This window comes from Aphis gossypii, chromosome 3 (assembly GCF_020184175.1).
Source record: "Aphis gossypii isolate Hap1 chromosome 3, ASM2018417v2, whole genome shotgun sequence".
Taxonomy (NCBI): domain Eukaryota; kingdom Metazoa; phylum Arthropoda; class Insecta; order Hemiptera; family Aphididae; genus Aphis; species Aphis gossypii.
The window spans coordinates 7,890,360-7,916,157 of NC_065532.1; the positions used below are offsets into that span (position 1 = coordinate 7,890,360).

Below are 25,798 nucleotides of genomic sequence, written 5' to 3' on the forward strand. Positions count from 1 at the left end.
TAAATTCATATTAATTTGAAAAGAGTATTTTTCCATATAAGTTATAATTTATGAATGTGCAACAAAAATTATTTGGGGAAAATTGTGTTTTTTTCACGTGAATTGTCAACAAAAAAATCGTGTTTATGTTGAATAATTAACTGTTATTATTTTACCGTTAAAAGTAATTAAAACTATATTAACACTTAAAATATTACGCTATGTTGTATATAATAGACTTTGAAATTCTTTCAATATATTTTTTAGAATGTAATATTTTGTAATATTTGCAACTATTATAATTATTTTTACAATGCCGGCTCCAGAGGTTAATATTTTATATTCGAAGAAGGTAAAGAAAAAAACATGAAATTTTTAAAATAATTAAGTACTAAAATACAAGATTTTTTCTAAATAAGCGATGAAAATGTCTTTATATTCTCAGTTAATTCAATATACGTACAAAAATAAAATATTAAGATTAATATGCGCAAGATATTATATTGGAACTTTACTGTATAACTATTAAATTTTTGAAAGCTGAATTTAATAACAACGATACTCAAAAATTGTTGAACAATATCCATTAAAATATAATTTATGATATGAATAATTTATTAAGCGTATCAATATATTATGTATTTTTCTCTCGCGGTACTTGCATGATGCGCCAAATTGTTATTTATACTTTTAGTGTAAGTTGAAAACCTATAATAATATATTAAACAACACGTAATTTTAACGTGAAATTTATGTATACTAAACAGATTTGTCGTATACTATTTTATGTTTATATTTAAAAATATTATTAGTCTATTTAACTTTTAAATCTCGGACTCTATGATATTCAATAAAAAATTTCAACACCAGGAAAGGATAATATGAAATTACTTTCAAAAGTTGTGTTAAAAAAATAGTTTTGTATACCGGTAAAACATTCGATAATTGTAAAAAAAGTGTTCAAAATAAACGTATATGAATTTAGTTTAAAAAAAAAAAATACGTCATATAAAGTATAAAAATTTTAAACGGGCTCTCTGTTTTAACTCTTTGTTATATTAATTTTTTTTTATCGGTAACTGATTTTAGTGATGGCTTTTTTTGTGTGTATAAAATAAAATAAATAGGTATACTTGAATATTTTTTAATAAAAAAAATGTAATATTTCTTTTTTTATTAAGATTTCACGTGAAATAATGTGTTTATCTTAACATTTAGATTGATGTTGAGCGCAAGATAGACATAATGATATACAGCTATCTGTACTTTAGGCATGTAAAATGAAAAAAAAATAAATAATAAAAATAAAGATATGCTATATCATGAGTATGTTTGTTTTAGTTAATTTAAAATATGTTGTATGCACAAAACGTTGACGGAAGTATAATATAAGTTAAATATAAACATGGATTATTATTAAAAATGCGTTTGGTATTATCAAAGGAATACGCTGAATTTTAACAGTTTAGATTTGATCCAAGGATTTGGATCACGAAGAATAATAGCTACGGAAACCATTTTTCAAGCAATACTGGTTATGACAGGACATCCAAGGTTTCTTAGACCCACAATAACTCTCAGAAAACTTAAACAATAGGGGAAAAAAAGAAAGACTTAATAGAAATTAATTATCCGTTTCCTAACGTGACCCGAGTATAATCACAATAGTTGTTAAAGATGAATTATCATTAACGAAATATAGAACAACATAGAATGAATAACACAATATAATATATGGCCAAAATGAAATTATTTTCATTATTTTTGTAAAATTAACTGTTAAAATATATTATAGTGCTAATTAACTCTTTTGTAATAACGCAGTTTAATCGTAGAATAAGTTTTGAATTGGGTATCGATTAATTTAATTTAATTTATTACCTGTGTAATAGGTAGGTATACAAATTATTCACAAATTATTAACGCGTGACACTTTTAAGGGGAATTTGGAAGCACTTTTTTATTATTATTAATTATTTGATTTATTTATTTCAGTTTATTTACCATTCCAACGTTATATTTTCTAATTAAGTAAAATTATAAATGATTTTTTTTTTTGTTTTTAAATTATGTCACAATAGTTCATAATTTATTTTTCGTTTAGTCTCAACTTGAATAATAATATTTTTATGATGTTATTTTTTAATCCTGTTAATAAATTATCATAGCCAAACAGTCGTGGTATGTACAACAGAGGTAACCATACGAGTGCCATTGTTACAACACTAAAGAATTAAAATGAAAAACGTCAACGCAATTATTGTTATGGCCGTAATATTATAAGTATAACTCATTAATTTAAGTGTTTAATACGCATTATACTCAAATAATAAAAATACCGAGCGGGTGAAATTTTAGAAATTAGTTTAATTTTATTTATGTTTCTTTAGATTTAATTATTAAGGATTTCGATATGTCATTAATACTTGTGCATTGTATAACGTAAGACGTTATTTAGACTATATTTTGACGATAATAATACATTATGTTCATGTATATATTCGAGTGTGTTTCAAATTCAACACATTCAATTAAAGTTACTTCTGTGGTATATATAATTATTCAACACGAAATAATCTGTTTCTGTACATCCTGTTTCTAACCATTAATTCATTATTCGTAGTTAGTGACAGTTGTTTAAATTTGACATAATTATTTGGAATAGTATTACTTTGAAAGAATATTATAATATTGTGGATTTGTGTTGAACATACAATTCATTTTATAAAACCATAATATATTTTTTTTAACTCATATACTGTGGTACAGTACAAAAATAATAATATTAAATGTTTGTTACTTACCATTGAGATATTTATACTTGAGTTTTAATGGAGTTCTGCTGTACATTACCAGAACGACCAGAAATACCGTCCTCACGTGTGTACGCGACCAACATCACTTCAACTGCATCCTGATTGTCCTCTTGATCGCCCATCATTAATCCATCCTAAGTAAAACAAATAAAGTACATAAATACATTGTTTTATCGACGATTAAATTATACAATGGTGTATATTTATAAAGTTGTATTGTATAAGCGTCTTAAACATTTACGAGAATGGCAATATAACATTAAATCCATAATATATTTTTTCATCGAGCTGTACATCATTACGAAGTATTTTTTAATTTGATCTTTTTAAAACTGATGTTCAGTATAAATTGTACGATAGTCCGAATAATCAATAAATATAATATAATGTGATTCAGCGAATTTAACATTTTTATTTATAATAAACACACAAATTAATTTTTATGAAAACATGAATATCTCTCTATGAATATCGTAATGTTTGTTTAAAGTATTTAATATGTTATAGTATATAATGTATAATGTTTGAATTCACTGCAATTCCATATTGATAATTAGTTTTTCGTATATAATTGAAATAGAAAAATATAAATATATATTTTGAAACAAATATGCAAAATTTATATTATTAACTATAATGGGATTTTCCGGAATAAAGTAATTCAATTTGAAAAATTTACTACCATTTTTTACTCAGTATGTGTTTTTTCTCGTTGGTAAATATCCTAACCTTTTTTGACATATTATTTATATACGAAATCACATGGTAAAAAGGATACATTTGTTAGGTCGAGCCCCATTCATTTTATTAATAGAACTGGTCTACGACAAGAACAAAAAAAAAAATCAATAATCTACACATAATATTATTTTAGTTGATTATTAGAAACATAATATTATTCAATTATCCATAAATAAAAATAATAATAATGGAATTGTATATTCCATTCCAAAATATGTCTTAATTTTTCATCGAATTATACTAGATACAATTTTATTTGTAGTTAAACGATTTGCAAAAAGATGTCCTTATCGAAATTAAAATACAATATCAAAAATACATTTTTCTCGAAGTTGAAACTTTAAAGTATTTGTTAAGTTTTTTTAACGACACAATTTCATTATATAGTACTTATTAATGACGACAGCTATAATTAATGGATCGGCATCATCGATGAAATAAATCGCTTCAGTTTTACCCTTTATAAGGTGTATTATAATATTTTTACAACATAAACAGCGCGTAAAAAATATAATAATAATAATAATAAAAAAAAAAATGATATTTCCAAACTCAGATCGGAAATTAACGTGCAGCGAATGGGAGGAAAGCATATTATATAGATACACGTATAATAATATACTTAGGTACACTTCGCTTCACAAATCCATGTAAACTCTAGCGTATCCGATGACGGCCTTAATTTCCGGGACGCGCTCTATCGAAACGAAGCGGACCGATTTGGCACGAATAATTAAACTAAACGTGCGTATTTATTATTTTATATTATTATAATACGTATTATAAACAGCGGCCGTTTCGTGGGTATAAGTGTAATCGTGTAATATTAGTGTAATAATAAATAACGAAAGTAATTCGTCAACGGCGCGATGACGGATAGTTAATCCGTAATGTTCGATACTTTATAATAATAATAGTAATAAATAAAAATCGGTTATTTATACAGGTGATTAGGATTTAGGTTGAGTCTTCAATTGTGAAACGTTAATCTATTGTATACAGAAGGCAGCTGTTGGCAGCGATTATGACTCTCGTCATTGTTTTGTCACGAATCCTAATTGTGTTTGCCTGTGCATGTGTGTGCGTCTGCCGGTGAGCGTATGAGCTTTTTTTTTGTCACGAAAAAAAAATGTCTAAAAGGTCACATATTAAAAACTATACAAAGGCCACATCATAACGAAAATCCTGCTCGGAACCTCAAGTATAATACCTATAAATTATTATATATTTTTTTTATTATAATGACTAAATAATCAGGTACGGTCGCTAGAACAGCAATTATTTCATGGAGATATTTTTCACCAAATTGAGACGGAAATCTTTTAATCACGCTGTAAAAATAATATTTAGAACAATTAAGAAATATTAGAAAATTTACCACCGAATTAAGCGATGGATAACGTACATACTAACCTTTGTCTTTGTGCGAGCGTGTGTGCATTGTATATTTGCATTGTACTTATATATATATATTATATAGTCTTTTTAATCAAATAATATAGTTTTGAAATATAACGAGGAAAATATACATCAATAAGAGAAGGAAAATATTCGTCATTGATTATGTAAGTGATGAGTATATTTCAATCACAAGAACATATTGTTATGAATTAAATTCTGTGTGTGAACCTAACCTAACCTTACATACACAATTATTTTTATTATTGTTATAGTTATAGATCGACTGAGATTTTGTCACGCGATAATGTTTATAATAATAGGTTTTTAAAATATATATGGTTTGGTTATTTTATTATTTTTATTTAACGATTCAATCGTTAATCTAAAATGCACTATACGTGTATATAATATATTATTATTTATTCTTATTTCGTTTTATTAATTTTTTTTGTTTTTATAAAAAAACTGAAGAATTGAACTTTTTTGTGGAATTATTTCATTCTTCTTTTGAGAAAAAAAAATATTATTATTTACTATTGTTCTGTTGAATATTGTTTTGGTATCTAGAGTATGATTGCTTTATTAATTGTTTTAATACTCAGATACATTTTTGTCATTCAATTAACTGATTACTGAAAAGTTACAACTGTATGCAATTATATATAATTACGGTATTTACCGCTGCCGTTTTAGTTTAAAGTATTTAATATTTTATTCATAATGAATGAATTGTGTGTTTTAATCGTTAATGCGCAGGAAATGCCAATTTATTTTGGCAACTATACACCATTTTATACTGTACCAGAAAAAAAGTCAATTCTCGTATGTAAATATAACCTCGCATAATAATATTTTAAATCTATATACAATATATTTTATTTTAATCAAGAAATACCTACACAATCATTATTTATAGTTATTGAAATTTAAAATATAACACAAATTGGATTGTTAATCAATTGTTTTGATTTAAAAAAACTCTAGAATAGTTATGTTGGATTAAAAAACGGTTCTCGCACCTGTTAACGTGAATGGTTGTTTTGTTGTGTTTTCAGCATTTAATGATAATTCGTTTTACTTTACGTAGGTAGCAATGTATGCGCAAAGGCTGCATCATAACAATAAAATTAGATTCCTAATTTTATAGCCGAATCGACACTTAATATGTAATATAAAATTGTGAATTTTTTTTATGTAATATAATGTTATTCGTTTTTCATGACATTACTCGTATAATCTAATCAGTGTAATTATTGGATAAAACTCTTACTTTTTCGACACAATCATAATATATAACATAAGACTTATATCAAAGTTCATATATCTATTTAACGTTTAATATGCTGTATCTTATTCAGTACGGTTATTCTATAACAGTCAGAATCGTGAAAAACTTGAACTCAATATTTTAAACAGACAAAAATTATTAATAACGTAAAAAGAAAAGCGCAAGGCGAAATTTGTGAAAAACCATTTTAAATATTTCCCAAACATTTCATGTAAGGTGACGTGCAAACTTGACAGGTCATGATTTAATTCTGATACACGTAAAAACATTTATATAGCTCGATATTCTATGAAGCCTCCTCGCCGAAAAAATTAAGTAATATACACGCACATTTAGATTCGATAATCATTTTCACATACGACAAAGACAAACGATTATCATGCCAATAAATAATAAAAACACATAATTGTTGGCAATTTAATGACTTTAAAAATGAGAAAGAAAACACTGTATTATTATATTCATTTTTTGAAGCAAAACAATTAAATAATCTGGGACTGTATAACTGCTTGCAAGTATTATCGTATGTACTTAAAAAAATATATACTGTAATATATTTATTGCCATGCAAGAATAAAACACAAATATTTGTCATGTTATTAATATTATTTACAATGAGAAACCGTCAGATCTTTCCACTTCAACCCAGACACAGAGTATAGCGTATAGGTATGGTACCTTATACATTGATTCACGTATGTAACTATGACGACTTTCAGAAAAACATTTGACGTTAAAGACATCAGTTTATATTATACATGGTATGCGAGTGCATAGGCAGGTAAATATGATAAATTGTTTTGTTGTTTGATACAACAACAATTTAATATGTATTATTTTATTACTAAATTATGGTATATTTTAGCGTTGCAGAAACTCTAGTCAAGTAGTTTATTGTTATGAGTCTAACGACGATAATATTATATTGATATATTATTATGATTTTTTTTTAGCCATTCATTATTATTCGTATTATATAGCAACATTGTATTGATATTTGGTGTTTTAATCAAAACTCTAGGCAATTCGTCCAAAGTCATCGTTATCAATGGGTACCAGCTATTGTTTACGGTTTTATTTTTTTTTAATTAATGGCATTTTTTTAAAAACATTTTTTATTTATATTATTATAAAAAATATATTACGACAAGTGTCGTAAAACACTACCCCCACAACTGTAAACATGCGATAAAGCGAATTTTTTCTACCTCGGGACGCAGAATTGGTAAATATTTTTTTTTTATGCAGAGTGCAGGTTACGTAGGCATTTAGTAATCTGACGTATTCGTCAAAATTATGTACGGTAACTGCCTTGGTTTCATATAAAAAAAAATGCATTTCAAGTAAAAATTTAGACGCCTTAACACTGTACAAATAATATCGGTTTAAATATTATATATATATATATATATATATATTTTATTATTCGCGTATAGAAAATAGAAATACACATTTTCTCATATTATAATAATGTGGATTTTACTATAGTAGTCTGTCGGTGTGGTATAACATATTACGCATAATATACAAGACGTATATTGTTAATAAGAGTGTATAACAGCAGATTTTTCAAAACAACAGCCGTTTTCGTATACTCGGGAGAATATTATTTTAATCAGCTCTTATGGTGTATCATGGTTTTTTAAAACTATACGCGCGCCATTGTTTAACATATATCATGGACGAAATATTTTTTAAATTATAATATAGCCCTATAAAGGTTATTTTGTTATATATTATACTCATACATTTATAATGATATTACAATAAGACGGTCAAAGCGGAATGATTTTGTGATTAATATATCATATAGTACGTTACATGTTGCAAAATTTGAGTTATTTATATTATAATCTCCAAAAGTAATTGAACAATTGGTTTAAACGATTAAGGTTTTATCCCAATGCAGCCGACAGACAAAACAGTAGCAATTTTATCGATCGTTTGAATGTAGGATTTTATACTATCACTGTATTAAATCATAATATACAGTTAAATATGGTACTATGTTTTTCATTTTTAATTTTTCCAAATGTACACGGCTTTATAATAATCTATGTACAGTGTCGTTCAATTTATTTTTAATTTTTCCATTCAAATAAAATATTTAGTCGTGGGTCGAACGCGATTTGTGGTTTAAATCAAACACAGTATATTTCAAGTGTATATCTTACACATGACTTAATCTCAAAAATGAATCACAGTCAAGGTTCGTAAATTTCGTACTGAAAAAAAAAACGAAACGCACATGTAAATATTTCGTACAAACGAATATAAATCAAATGCCATGAGCACGTTTAGTTCGGTATTTCCTTGACAAAATTGTATGCTCTTATTGTGTACTAAAACTACATAGTTCCACCCTGAGAAATAAACCTTACGGTCATATTATAGTTCTTTTTTTCCGAGTTTGTTGTATTTTTGAAAAGTTTTTACTGGCGTAAATTGATTTTATAGGAAACCGTGTGCACAGAAAACGAAACCACTAGAGACGTTTGTCGACAACGGAAAATCCGTAATGAACTTATTATTATCTTGGGAACCTCAAAACTATTAACACCCGTTTTGGACTCGTTTTTATAAACCGTTTATGGGGGGCTATAATGCCGTTTAAGAGATACGACGATATAATATTATACGTATTTGGCTCAACCACGATAATCTTGCAGTCGTTATAATTAACTAGTGAATGTTTATAATCGTCTTCGTTCGCCACCGTACAATACATATAAGTATTGTTTGCGATATATGTCACCGCCAATCAAAATAATAAACATCCAACAGTTACAAATGGTCATACTTTCATATTTATGACTTTAAGCTATTTATGAGATTATATCCAAGTATTTCCGGCATAAATAGACGCAGAACTAAAAAAGTGTAGCGTCGGACTAAACGATTTCATTTTTGCGCATTTTACGAAAAAAATCATACAAATGTAATTCGCCCAATTCAAAGAAATAATGGACTTTTTGTTTTAGTTTTTATAAATACTGAAAATAAACATACATTTATATTGCATATATATATATATTATATAAGCATTATTTACCGAGGAAACGTATATGAATTAAATATAAGGGACGTAAGTAACATTTAAAACCTTTGCGATTTATGGGAATACATGCTGAAATATGAATGATTTTGAAGAATATAGAACGATTTTGAACGTCACGGGGTTTTCTAAGTACTGTTTATGGGCTATTTATTTTTGATTTAACTGGAAAAACGTATACATTTAACCATGTATAATTTGACCGTTTCTGAGGGCATAAATATGTAAGATAAAACATATATTATTACTTATTATATATTATATATTTTTTTGATAATATAAACTATATAACTCATAAATATATATACGAGTATATATATATATATATATATATATAAATTTAGTTCTACTGTCGATTTTTATTTTATTTTTCCTGTATATAATAATAATTATTTATTTGAACTACTGCTAATCATATTCGAACCTGCGCTAATGAGGAACTTGGTTTCGTGTCGTATATGAGGAGAACACCTCCGGCGTCTTGGGATTTTGCTGTTTGGAAATTTAACGAGGTACTTGCACGATCGATATAATATATATATATATGTATACATAGATACACCTAAATACACATTACAATACAATATATTATACGAGTTGAGTTCGTTCTATATTGCATTGTTATGGCATCCAATACACGCGAGCACACGATTACCGAATACAACTATTATATTCTAATATAGGTGGTTCAAAGGCTTATACTATATTAAAGTGTGCCAAATATAGCTGCAAGAAGTACACAAATTTATCTATGTATACACGCGATGAAGTGTATATGTATTCTCTGTTTTTATAATAAGAGAGTCTCCATTAAGTATACGCCTTTTATAGTAATATCCGCCAATATATTTCACCTCTTGTCACCGTGGCTGGAGGATATTTTTGTTTTAACCATATATCAGTTGGTTGAAAATCCGGTAGGTACACATAATATATCATCATATATCATCAGTATATATTAAAAAAAAAATTTCGATATATTTACCGATTATTTAAAAATGATTGGAAATCGAATTACTGAAAAATAAAAATAAAAAAAAATTACTAGCACGGTAACTATTATTATAAAAAATATGTATTTTTGAAAATGTCAAAACATTAAATTATCGAAAAAAGTAGAGAATTAAAATACCAGTATATCGATGTGATTAAGGTATTAATCATAATACGCCTTAATACTAATGATGGTTTATCCACACGACCAGTTCTACTGTATTTCCATTTAGGGTTTTAATTTCTACATGACCTTTTTAAAAACATATTAATTTGTGTTCAATAGCTTATAATAATAATTAAATAAATACATTATAAATGTATTATAGTACGTATACATACTTATTTATTCAAGTACGTATTCTGGTAAGTACACATGCTGTAAAAATTAAGTTCGAGTGCGTACATCTTTAAACGGTTTAGTATAACTAAACTCATAACAGTTTACGTGCTCCAATTATAGTTAAATTACAAACATAACAATATAAGTCGTATAAGTACTGTAGGATATAAGTATAAAGTAATATAAAAAAAAAAAAAAAAATAACAAGCTTTTCTAATAAAACAGTTCAATAATAATGTATACAAAATTATAATTAAGTTGTATATATAACATATATATTATACATACTTATATTTTCTGTATTAGCTTAAATATTTTTCTTGGTTAAAATAAAACAATTTTTATTAAATATTTGATTTTATCAAATGTTTAGGAATTTCAATATTATTTATTTAAACAGTTTTCAGTAAGAAACCATTCAAGAAAATATAATATACAATATACATATAAATAGAAAATCTTTAGACATTGAGTGCTTAGCAGAAATAGAAAATAAACATCAAGAGAAAGAGAATTATAGGGAGTGGATAATACTCTGTAACGGTTTTTGGGAGTGGGAACACTTAGCATAGGAATGGACAGAAATCATCCAAACGGCATTACAGCTGCCGAAGTTCAACTAATGTTTTTAGAGGCACAAAGAAATGTATGCCAATCGGTTGGTCGGACGAGTTAATGGTTTTTGGATTAATTTATTTGGGGGAAAATGTTGCCGAAATGTCTATTCCGCTATATACTTTATATTGAAACTTATCAAGACAATCTAATGAAACTTCTAACGACCACGATACCCGTATATTCATGATCGAATAATTTTAATTTTGTTCTTTTTTTTACATTTCTTGAAAACGCATCGTACAAAAGTTATTAACTACCGCAATCTATACATAGTTTATTTGATATCATATATTGTTCGAAATAGATATTTTAAACTAATGGTTATAAATAGATACATATGAATATAAAAAATATAAAAATATAATATACCAATTTATGCATATTATATCATACAAATATACCAATTTATATGAGTATTTTTACATTCAATCTTTTGTTAGGGTGAAATATATTGTTGTAAAATTAATTTTTAATATAAGACATATTTTATTTATTTAATATATTGTAATATAATATAGTATACGCAAGTCATATAATATGCAATGTCGTAAAAAAAAAAATAGTGATTAATATTTTTATGATTGGGTTCTCTCGCTCATATAAATATACGTATACTACAGTAATCGTATACGATCCAAAATTAAAATTATAATTTACTGCATAAAAAATAATTATTTATTCAAAGCAATTTCAAACAAAATTAAAAATACAGTACTTTTCATAATACATTATATACGGGGTTAAATAACGAAACATTTTATGTTATTGCATATCTTACAAACTGTCGATTGCACATTATTGCTGTTAACTTCACAAAATGAACCATTGGAGTAAATATTTGTGTACCATTTGAACAACCTCGTGGTTGATTATTGTACAAATTGTTTAAATTACAAACTACCGCACTAAAATCATTTAATGCGTTTTGGGAAATAAAATAATACCGTGCTATTTTTGTGGTTTCTCGATAACGAAGTTTTGGATTTTGATAATCTATTTATATCTAATCAAAACTCTGTTAATTAATATTTAAAATACAATATAGGGAAGACTGAAAATTCATAGCACTGGAAGCCAACCAAAATGTTTATGGCTTTATTCTATCACAACACAATATAGGGGACAAAATATGGATACACACCCACAAAATTTATGTTTTTCCTAATTTTTAGGGCTAATTTTGTTATAAATATTAATGTAATTTATATCAAATAATGTAATACCCGTTAATGTTCATACTTCATACAAATAAGTATCACACAATTTGATTAATTATGGAACTTTGTCATTCACGTTTATTTCTGCGAAGCTAAAAAATGATTCTAAGTAGAACTTCGATTTAAAAAAAAAAACTCTTGTTGACATTTAAAAACCTCATTTACTCAAAAACTTGGTACAGCCGACAGTTATTTTTCGCACATTGATGAGGTACTGAGACAATCGAAATATGACATTTTTAAAGAACCGTCGAGATGATTTACAGTCTTATTTATTGGTTCAGTGTCTAAACACGTCTTGTTATGCCAAAACAATTAGTAAAATAGTAACAATTAAAGGAGAGAAACACGTCAAGAAAACAAATACTTTCTTTGTTGAGATAAAGTGGATGAGCGGACTAACTTCATGTGGATCAAAAAAATTTGATTGTTTCAAACATCCAATGATTTCACGATTCTCGGAATACAGAAACTATTATAGTACAAGAATATTATATACTGTTGTATTCAATGCGCAGATACCTCATTGACGTTTATAAACTTAACTTAGTTAGTTTCTTGGGAGTTAGTTCTCTTTATATTTATTTCTGGAGAGTACCTACGCACTTTAACACGGTCGACGAGGTAATATGTGTCTACACACAACTCGAAAATTCGTACTAAGTCTATATATGTGTATTCAATTATATTATATTATGTTTTATTGGAGCGTATCATCCGTCATGAGCTGGGCTTAAGCATTGGGCTTGTAGTGTGTTTTGTTTAGACTACTAATAACATTGCAGTTTGTCGGTCACGTAGGTACCGAGAATTACAAAAAAAAAAGGAGGAAATATCGATTCGATTAATACCACGTATTATTATATGACACCGTTATAATATGTATCGTATATGATGTATAGTTGAATTAACTAATTGATATTTAAGCGTGTTTTTTACACGATGATTTTATTATTATTATTCGAGTAAGTCGTCATAGATATTATTTAGAGGGGTATGTTTTTTATTTATTATATAAATGTACGATAAATCTCATGACGATTTAAATTATAAATGATTTTCTAAAATCTCTTTATTTTATCAGCATAAGCCTAACAATGCATAGGTTATATATGCATTGTGTATAATACATAATAGTAGGAATTTGTGACTATTTTAATATTATAATAGTATATATATTATATAAGTTAAATTAATCTTTGATATTTTTGATATATTTAAATCAACTTTTACAAAAAATTGACATTCCTTACCATTTCGATATTATAACAATATAACAGCTTACAAAATCAACAAAATTATTAAAAAAATACCGAAGGTTCTCGATTTCAATTATTTTTATTTGTTGTTTGGTTACGAACTTAATGTTTTATCATGAATTTTATGATTGAAACATTAGTTCGTAATTTCAACTAGAACATATTATACTTTAATAACTTAATCTGATTATTAAAATTACGAATATTGTATACATTATAATTTTATTATCTTATTAATATTTTAATATCGTTCTCAATATTATAATAATTTTACTACCAAGAGTAACATAATGATTAATATCTGACTTTAAAAATAATAAACTTACAAATATACCAATATAGTAGTTACTTTAATGAAAATAAACGCTATTGAACATTTATGTTAAAATATATAATGAAATAGTACATTAATTACATGTATGATTATTTAGACCATTAAATTTGAAGCAATTTAACATACAAACAGTGGAGAATGTTGCAATATTTTCATAGGTTATGATGCGTATATTTTATTATTGGCCATATTAATTTACTTAGGTTTTATTTGGAAAATTAAAAGGAAACTAATTTTATCGAAATAGTATTGAATTTGTAACGTAATATGATTCACCCTGTACCCTGTACCAATAGATACACCTTTTAAAATATGTTAGTTTTAATTAAACACAAAATATATGAAATAATACAGTTGATGATTCTAAAAATGCAAATAAATTACTTGTTTTATAGTATATGTATATTATTTTAAACGTTAGATATTATATTTAATTCTTAAAATACTAGTGGTAATAAATACAAATCGTTAACCATATACCAGTATATCATTCCAATCATAATGATCTATCATATGCCACTTTGAGGAAAAACATAGACATATATCTAAATAACCATATAAATATAGTGTCACCAGGCTTAAATGAAATCATCTAAATTAACTACCTATTGTTAAGAAAATTACAGATTACATTATATAATATATTGTGTAGATACTTATATACAAATATGAGTATAAGTTTATACGAAAAAACAAACTGATTGAAATTATTCACATAATCATTATGGATTATGGCATAAAAGTTATATACGATATGAATAATATGTTGTAAAGAATGCCTATTGGACATTATTCAATTCTTGAAATATATTTGATAATTTTGTGATTTAGTATTACGCAATTAAAAATTATCTATTTTTTAATTCGTAAATAAGATGTTTTATCTAATAGGAAAGATATTATGGACATCAAAATCACCAAAGTTTTTATAATACGATTCGTTATTATTTTGGCCATTTTGTTTGATAACTTGGATATTCAGAATAGTATAAAATAGTAGCTTCTATCAAAATTCAAATGAGCTTCAGTCCTTGAATTTATATTACGTGGTATAAGTTACCAGGAAATCATTAGAGTCATGTACGTGTAACTTTTTAGGTATATAACATAATATTTTATTAAAATTATTTTTTTTTTTTTTATTTTACGTATCATATAAGATTTTTTATTTTTATACATGTATAACACTATTCCTGTACTGAAGTTTACTGTGTACTAAAAAAATTAAATAAATACCCAGAATAGTAAATTGTACGAGTTTATAACTGACAGGCATAACGGGTGTAATAAAAAATACATAATATATCAGGATATCAGGATCGATAAAATTAATGTCAATTTTATACGATGTGGTACACAATCATTTTCTCGTAAAACGGTCTATTTTTTTTTAGAGAGAGAAATTTTTGGACAGTTCAAGTGTTTTAATTGTATATTTAAAAGCATTTACATTATTTGAAAACGGCTAGGATTTGCTTGAAATATAGATTGATTCATTCAAAGAGCGTATGTAAATTTTAACACTATAGTTACGTAAAAATTATGAATTCTACTGGTTCTTATTTGTAATTAGTAAAAATGAATTTCAATTCTACCATATAATTTTTGATCTATTTTGATTTTAAATTTTTATGTTTAATTAAGACTAAATATGATTAAATTGACACGTTTTTCTACTCACATAATTATTTACACATCTACACCGCCGCACGCCGTCACAGATTATCATTTTTATTGCTCAAATGATTTTTGATACTTCTATCGTGTAGATTACTATCGTAAAAAAAATTGTAAAGTTTACATTTTATTTTAACGTAGCGTATGGAGTGTAATATTATATATTTTCTACTATAGAATCACAGTTGAAAAATGTAGTTGCATTTTTTTTGCATTATCAATATTGTATTATTGTATATGAAAAATTTCAAATGTAAGTTTTTAAAAAAATATTTTTATGCATTTACAATTTTATAAGGCTGACCCTAAAATCAACTGCTTGAAAATCGGTAGAATTTATATGTGCATTATGCAAACTAATGGTTGCCATGGATGAATTAAAATAATATTCTATACCTGTATTATGTAAAATATGTGAAAATGGAAATCTTTGTCACGCATGTTCTCTGGAAGTACTCATCCGATTATCTTGATTTTTTTTTTTAACATATATTACGCAGCAGTTTTTAAACCTATTTTTGATTTTATAAGTTAAAGAAAAATCGAGTTATTCATTTTTAAATAATCGGAAAATACGCGCATAAAAAATATATATTTTTTTTTATCCTCGTATTACCAATTATAAGTTATTAATAGAAATTTGCATTTTAGTGAATAGTTTATGTAGTATAACAGTACAAAACATTTTCTTTGTTTTTTAGTTCACACTATTGAAACTTTACTTTAACCACAAGTATAAATTATAGGAGTAGGTGTTACGATTGATACGTATATTATTATGTACAACACTTTTGTAACATTTATTGTAGACATTTTTAAGTTAAACAAATAAATATTCTGGGTCACATTTTAATAAAATTCACTTTTAAAATCCATTATTTTTTGGCATATTTATTTTTTATCTGATTGAAACAATGGGTTAAAAATTGTCCTATTTACTACATTATCACTTATCGTTCTTTTTTCTATTGTTATTTATGGTGGAAATGTTAGTACTTTCCTTTTCTTTTGGATGCAATAAAAATTGTTAATTTAATTATAAGTAAACTTAGTGCATCCATAATATTACCATCAATAAAACGAACAGGGCCGATTAAATGATAAGTTTATCATTAAATGGTTCTAAATGTCGTAAATTATGTCACCTTTGATTATATCGTGACTATTCTATACTATATATTTATTATTTTAATTCTTTGGTAATCGGTTTTAAATTTTACTTCTATTTTTTATTCTAATCAAAATATAAAAAAAAACTGGAGTGAAGCTGTGGACGCACCAGCTGCCGTACGTCGTTGGTATTAATCTAAAGGTTTTGTTGCTAGTTCTTGGATGGGTGACTAGTAGAAACACACGCCTACATGTCCTACCTAACCATAATCATCGAGATAAAAATATTATTTAGTTTAAATCTCTTATATAAAAACAAGTACACACAATAATTCCAAGTAAAATTTAAAGCGAAAAAGTTGCAAAACGTGACAATTTTAAGTTCTTTTATAAATTAGTTTTCCCCCATCGAGAGTTCAAAGTGAAAATTCTTGCCATTAACTCTTTATATAACTCTTTTAAATTTTTATTTTTTTTTTTTTTAGAAAAATAAATGTTTAAACCTTATTATATTTGGAACTATTTTATATTTAACACAACGGTTTAAAATGGATACATAGAAAACAAAAAATGCTGGGAGCTACGTACAAAATTAATCAATACCTATCAATTGTTCGTTTTAAATTTTTACACTTTAAGAATTTAATAAATTTAAAATTATACATAATCATTTTTATTACAATATTGTTATAAACTATATACATATATACATGTATAGTATACAATATAAATTATACATACATACTTATTTAAATTTTTGGTAACTATCAATAATTTGAAGTTTTTCATAAGTCATTATAGTTTTGAACTATCGAAAGTTAACCTATTATAATCCATATATTTCACCGATTTTGAATCAACTGCTATTTTTTTATTTTTTTATTTTAGTTGTCATTTTTTTTTTTTTTTACTTTCTTTGTATAACTATTTATCCATCAGAAAATAACTTACATTTTTTTTTGAGTAGTGTTTGATTTTTTTATTTACAAAGCAGTGGTATGTAAAATTATGCATTAATTTTGCTCACTACTAATGAGGAAGATGTATTGATCGTAATAACTTGTGATTTTAAAAAAAAAATTGATCTCTATTTGAGTCGGTAAAAATACCTTATAAGATCGAGTGACTTCACCCCACCGATTTTTATTGGAAGCAAATCAAAATTGTATTTTCAAAATTTGATTCTGTTATCCAATGTTTAAAATGGCGGAGTCTATAGAACAGTCTACATTCTATATTATATAATAATTGAATAAAAAATACAAACACCACGCTGAAAAAATTAAATTAACTGATAAATATCAACTAATCAAAATGGTAAAAAATAAATAAATTACAGGTGATTCAAAACGTGTAAAAAAAATGAGACGCTTTTTATAAATGGCTAATCCACGTGAATTATATGTATATGTATCGTGCATATTTATTAATATATTTAATAATACGAAAATACGTCTAAAATTTGATATTAATTTGAGAAATCATTGGTCATTCCGATTTCTGCTTCAAATCGAATGTAGACGTGTTAATACATCACTATGTGTACGTATAAAACCGTTAACGCCCTCGTACGACACTTCAACAGCAAACACAATGATATTATGGTTTATACAGACAGTGTAACACATGAAATTTTGAGGAGATCGAACAGGCGTCACGTGTTAAAAGCATTCTGCCACGAACAAAACTCGTCGACAAAACAAATGTCCACACTCTCAGTACAGTGATAATGTACATACTCGAATGCCCGCAATGTAGCTATAGCCATCTAAAGCCTCATCGATTTTATAGTACTATCCACGGTGGTTCTTTATTGCACAGTATATTATATCATTTAACCACGACCAGTAGTTAATCACCCCTTCACGGCGCTAAAATACGCTTTTTATTCGCGATTTGCGTGTTTGTAAAATACCGGGGTACCCGAGTACCTACGTATTAGTCATTTGTAATTAGTAGGTATATTTACCGTGCGTTGGAATTTTAGCAAAACAAAATAAAAATAAACAGAAAATATATATATAAAATATATGAATGCTATTGATAGGGCGTCAACATAATGCAATGCGTGCAATGTGCATATGTCAAATACCATAATAACTCCTGCGTGGCTCCAGAAATTTGTCAACCTAACCTCATCGGTCGTCAGCCTAACTCCGGGTCGAGATTAATCAAACTTTTCCCTATTGTCTTTGGAACTGCCAAAGTTCAGTTATCTCGTAAAAGTTCGTGCAAAACTATATTAAATTAAGCATTTTTAGTTGACTTAGGTGCGCGTTCAAAAGAAAAATAATCGAGATATACATTACGAGTCAATAAAATATATATAAAGAGGTGGATTTTTATATTTTTATTTCTGTATAATATCGTAATATAACAATAATTGCAATTTTAAACAAAACAATATTATTACCTCTTGATAATAATCAATACTCGTGTTCATGGAATGGACATTAAGCCTATTGAATTTGATAGCATATTTATTTTTGATAATCAACATTGATATCGTATGAGTAGTAATTTATTATGTTGAAATGCGTAAACTATTATTATTATGTTTACATAAACTTGTAGTTTAAAATTTAAATTTTTATCAAAAGTTTAATTTCAGTTAAATAAATACGATATCCGATATTTTAAGGATTATTATTATTATTGTATGGCAAATGGTAATTAAAAAAAAAAAAAAATGAGATATTTTTATTCATAAATATAATAATATAAAATACGCTGATTTCATCGTGTACTTTTTATCGACAAAATATCTTTGAAAAAGTGTTTGTACAGCAGTGATCGGGATAAATATTTTAACAAAATTAATATGATTCACGATCAATGTTAAAATCAAATATTGAAATACCTTCTATAATGAAAAAAAAAGATTTTCGTTTATATTTTTTAGTTTATCTTATTTAGCGGGGAAAAAAATGTAAAAATCACTACGAATAATAATTATAACTTTTCTCGTTGTTTTATACATATATTATGTGTATATTAAGTTTATTTTTTATTTTTATTTAAATAACAATGGTAATTTAAGTTTTCTTTAGTTAATAGGTTTTTATTTGACGTTTAATATTTTACCGTAAAACAAGGACCAAAAAAAAAACAACACTAGACTTTTAATTAATTATATTAAATACATTTTAATTTAAACTCATATAATTATTGTTAATTTAATTATATTTGATTGTATGCTGTTTTTAGAGTTTACGTTAAATTAACTGTTATACATATTATAATAATTTCCTGAATAAAAAAAAAAAAAAAAAATTTTCCACCCAAAGATAATACAAAATTATTATTTTTGACGTGAAGTTTATTTTAATGACCTGTAGGTAATTTTTGTATAAAAAAAAATTTAGAAAGTTTTATAGGCACGTTAAAAAGCGATCCTGCCATAAAGATCAAATCAAAAACATAAAACAAAAACCTTTTAGCGTTATTTTACATAAAAACTGAATACGAAGCAGATTACTTTTTAAAGGCTCGTAAATTTTTCTTTCAGTTTAGAATTGTTAAGCTTTTTAAAATTCATATATTTTTTTTTCGTTTCGGCCACACGTTCGTTTTTTGTGTAATGTATTTAGCTATAAAATTCAATACGATCATTCAACAAAATGCTTATTTTCGTTTGGCTCAGATCAACGAAAATAGTTAGTAATAATATTGAATATTGTAGAGTATCAAGTAAGTGATCTATCAAGATAAAATTATTTAACCGAATGTTTTAATATTTTATCGGATTCGTTTATAATGGGATCTAAACTATGTTTGAAATTTAAAGCAACAAAACGCGGTTTAACGATTGACAACTATACGACCCTACGTGGTGTGGAAAGTTTTCGTATAAGTTGTACACGAAAATCGTGCACATTTGTCGTGTTTGGGTGTTATAACTTATAAACAATAATTATTATCATAGGGCTACCATATACCTACACATAACGTTGTGTCTAGAAAATTTGAAAATCCTCGATCTGTAGTGAGTATCACATATTATTAGTATATGATAATGCGTCAGACGATTAATTAAATGAATATCATATGCGTATCTTCGCCGTGTTTGATAATGTGATATTGTCACTTTCAGTCGTTGCACGATATTTGATCCTCACTAATGTAATAAACTTTTTCGACGGCAGACACATTGTATATTATTTTATTATAGTTTACAGCAAGGAGCGTGTCAACAGAACGACAATAGGGTAGAGATACTTAATATATTCGAAAATAATAACATTTAAGTGATGCTTATTAAAAGTTTTTTTCAACATCGAAAGAACTGACATGTTAGAGCGGTTGGTGGTGGTGGCGGTGGAAAGTGTAGAATTAATAAGTACCTATATAAGTATAAAAATAAAGTCTGCAGGGTTTCAGATTTTTATCAGTTGCCAATAGTTTCGAAAATGTTTTACTCGATATCGTGAAATACAGTGAAAATAAATTAGCAAACTGAAATAATAAAACCAGCGGTATATTAAATTTATGACAGTACTAATTTTTACTTCCAATGTTCACTATACAGTTTATATTTTTGAAAAATAATACGTGTCTATATACTTAAGATTTTAACCTACAGATAATAATAATATGATGCACAGATTTTACGAATAAATATTAAATGTAGATATCCAGGTGAATAAAATATGTGTTCATCAAATATGTGTTGAAAGTTATATTTTAGCGGAATAGTACTTTAATATTTAGTATTCTATTTTTGTTTTTTTATAAAATATTTAAATTTTTTACACAAACGAAATATAATGATGAATAAAATATAAAGCTATTGCTCCGAAGGTCAGCCACAAAATAATGAATGGTTTAAAACGACCTATCGGAACCGACCTGCGATATCTTGTACGAATTATACACATTGAAATAGTACCTATCTAATTCGTATAGGTAACAATAGTGTATAAGGAGAGTTATCCTATCTTACCATTAGTCTATAAAGCTAGCGTAGAATAACTCAGGGTATGTATGACGTATACCTAAAGCAGTTAATTATTTTGCAAAATGTGTTTATTTTTTGATAATTATTTATATTAACAGCAATACTAACAGTGGAACATCGTATTCATATTAATTGTTCTATCTTGCAGTTTTAATTACAATAATAATACTATTGAAACTATTATTTAACAAAATATATAGTAATTATGATAAGTCCCCTTTCCGGTTTAAAGTACTATTTTACGGTTGTATAGATACTTCAGTAAATAATGTTGATAAATAATGGTATTAAACTCCCGTTAATTTATAAGTATTGTTAGGAAAATATTTTTGTTTTATCATTTTGCGATGATCCGGCAGATATAGCAAAAGCTCACTTTATGATTTTCTACATCGTAACAAACCATACGTTACTTTTAAATTAACCACTATTTCACTTCTAAAAACACATTTTTTTATTCATTCGTAATCTGGTTTATTGTTTTTTTTTTCAATTTCTCTAATTTATTATTTATTTTTGTAATCGTACTTGAGAATTTAAGAGTACCCTATGCATTTATATATCATCTTTTTTTACCTTCTTGGCGGGTTAACAATAATTCACGGTTAACCGTTGGTAAGCTCTTCTTACTTTTATTTGTATTACGATGATAAATTGGTACTTTTTATGAGATTAAGATGAATTATTTCTTATTCCTTTATAAATATTGTTTTATTATGATTATTCAACACGCGTTGCAGTTTTCTAGAATTTTGTATTGTTCTTTTTTTTGCCAAAAATATACAGTAACAAGTGATTTAATTTGATAAAAAAATAAAATAAAAATGATATAATATACCTACTATCTATAGTATTTTATACATATAATATTAATACTTCTTGTTCTATATGAATTGAGTATTGAAATTATTTTTTGTAATTTATTTACGAAGCAACTATAAAATAGTATGCAAATAATATCCAATGGGGTTTACGCTCAAATAGAATACACAATAAATAGTTCACAAATAATTAAAAATTATCAATATTGGTATTCAGAGGAATCGCTATCATTAGACGTTAGTAAATAGTAAACGTAAAAATAGTAAACGTATAAACTATGATTTTAATAATATATATAACAAAATAATGGTATTAATAAAAAAATGTCCTAGTGTACTTCTTTAGTAATAATTAGTGTAAAATCTGAAAATATGTTTACGTTAGCAACTTATAAATGTATATTTAATGTACACATAGAGCTCCCGTCTTCAAACTACAAGTATAAAAATTACATTTTATTATGATTTAGTTATCTCAAAAATATGATTTACTCAAGAAAAATGTATAGCTCCTTTGAGGTTTACACATAGTAGAAAAATATATTCCCAGAAGACGAGAAAAATCGCTGTGGAATAAATTTGTTCCTAGTCGTATTGCTACAACTTAAAATACTTCAATGGATACAGGAGTTTTTTTTTTTATATATACATACAGAATAAAATGGTCCTAGGATCAAATGTATAAAATATATAGTTGCAAAAGAAGAAATTTAATATTTGAACAGAAATTCTATTTAAAGCTTTTGCGTCATAAATTGTTATATTAGTTTTACGTTAGCGGGAGAATATCATATATTATAGTTGAGAGCCGTTAGAAATTTTATGAAATATAATCAACTAAATATTTATAGCGAGAGTGATGTGTAAAAACATAATATCATTGTACCTACAGCTGCCAAAGTGAGAGTATAATAATACAATAAAGACAGGTATTTTGTAATGTGAATAATATATTATTTTCGTTTTTCAGAGTGACATGGTTATTATGGGTTTCGTATTCATGAGTTTTCGTGTCCAAATATAATATAGAAATTGGCGTACAACGAATGAAACGTATAAATTAAGTAATATAATATATATATACACACTACACGTCATGGTAGCCACAGAGTTGAGAGTTTTATAATGTGCTGTGTGTATAAAAAAAGTTAATACGTGTCATGTCATTGAAACTGACAAGGCGCGACGTGGATTTAATGTGATTCTAAAGAAATGAAAACAAAAATACGGAGCTAGTAATTACATATATACCTACAAGTTTTTTGGAAACGAATGTCTTTTGTTGTGACTTCTGCTACGATGTAGCTGTGTAGTGTATGTAATAATACTAATAACATATAAATGCCAATGTGCTTTTGACCTTTTTTTCCAGACGTGTGCACATATGCACATATAATATATTATGTACAAAGTAAAAAACAGCATCGTCTCTTTCACATGACGGATTTTTTATTTTTTTAATCGAAATTGTCTTATTTCTTTTATAAATGTAACTGGCAAAGTTTTCGTCTTAGGTAAAAATGATCACAATCCCAAAATTGGGCACTACATATTAATACTAACTATTAAATAATTTTAGCACCATTTTGCAACACATCATTTTATGGTAGAGCTTTGTGAAAATGCATGCGCTGTCATCACTAAGATTGGGTTAGGAAAATTTAATATTTTGCTTTAATGTTATTTAAATTTTTAACAAGGGTTTAGATTTGAATATGATATTAAAAAGTATGCTGTTTATAAGGATTTTATTGGCAGTGATGATTTATTGGAATTATGTATAGCCCTTTTTATATTTACAAAAAATAAGAAGTGTGTTAGTTTGACAAGTATATTATTATCACTGGTGTGTGTACGGATTTTTAAATATTATAGTGTTAATAATAATCAAAATATCATTAATCATTCATCAGTTCGGACTTTTGCTGTCGACTATTAACAAAAAATAAAATATTCCATCATTGTTGTTAAAATTTTCCTCAACTTCATAAAAAGTTTCACTATCAGTGTCTAGGAATATGACGTATATCTATCGGTTTTAAAAAATATAATAATAATTTTGAATGAACATTTTTTTAAAAATCTTTTTAAAAAAAATAAATTAAATAAAATTTAAATAAAAATTTTCTTAATTTTATTATTAAGAAATAAGTCACCATTTAAATTTTTACCACCTTTCATATTATAATTATATTAAAATGAATTTGGCAATTTAAAAAATAATGTGTTATATTATGACATTTTCAATTTAAGTGTACAAAACATTTTTAATTAACTAAACAATACTTGAGGTCTGAAATTGCTTAAATAATTATTAAAAATTTAAACTATGTCTCTTATAAGATCTGAAAATAATATAGTATAATGGTTAATTTGTCATGTGCTTACTCGAAAAAAACAACAGTCATATAATACTTCTGTTCTATTAAGTGTAGGATATATCAAAATCCTTACTGTTAAAGAAGAACTTATGTGAGTTCATAAAAATAATGGATAAATAAATAAAAGATGCGATTATATTGAATCACATTGTCGGATTTATTGTAAGAGCTATTTTAAAGTCAATTCAATGTGTAATACGTGCTAATAAACTAAGTGTCAACGAAATAAATTCAATGCTATTAGTAAAAAAAAAAAAAAAACACTGGTGGTCTACCAATGGTCAGTCCAGATGTTTTAAAGCTCTGTCAAGTATCAAAAACTGGTATAAGAGTAAATAGACCACAGTTTAATAACATGACCATAGACAGGTTGACAATAAAAATTGACTCGAAGATAAATTTGGAAAATTGTTTTATAAATATATTTAGTTTTTTTATGGAACAGTTTCTATGAAATAATCACTTATTGAAATTCACAAGACTCATTATACACAATATTATGTAAGTATATATAAGAATTATTCATCATATGACTAAAAATTCAAATTTAATAAAAAAATATGGTTTTTCACAAAACATATACGCATCCATTAATATTAATATAATACAAAATGTAATTTAGTTAAAATTTCTGTTCAAATAGCTACTAAATAATATTATTAAAAATTATATTAATACTATACATGTATATTGTATATAAATAGAATATCATTAATTTAGAAATTTAATTACCATTATAATCTTAATATTATAATTTGTAAATATAATGATATAATTCTAAGGATATCATTATCTTTATAACCTTTAG

General features: G+C 25.8%; 1 protein-coding gene across 4 annotated transcripts in view; it reads right to left on the bottom strand.

Moving 5' to 3' along the window:
• Positions 1-25,798, bottom strand: part of LOC114133119 (neuropeptide Y receptor type 2-like) — a 172,989-nt gene that overhangs the window by 21,037 nt on the left and 126,154 nt on the right. For all 4 annotated transcript variants that reach the window (XM_027998745.2, XM_027998743.2, XM_027998746.2 and 1 more), the window contains one exon: positions 2,784-2,929. In XM_027998745.2, the coding sequence (XP_027854546.1) occupies positions 2,795-2,929 (135 nt within the window). In that variant the 3' untranslated portion in view covers positions 2,784-2,794. The remainder of the gene's footprint in view (positions 1-2,783; positions 2,930-25,798) is intronic.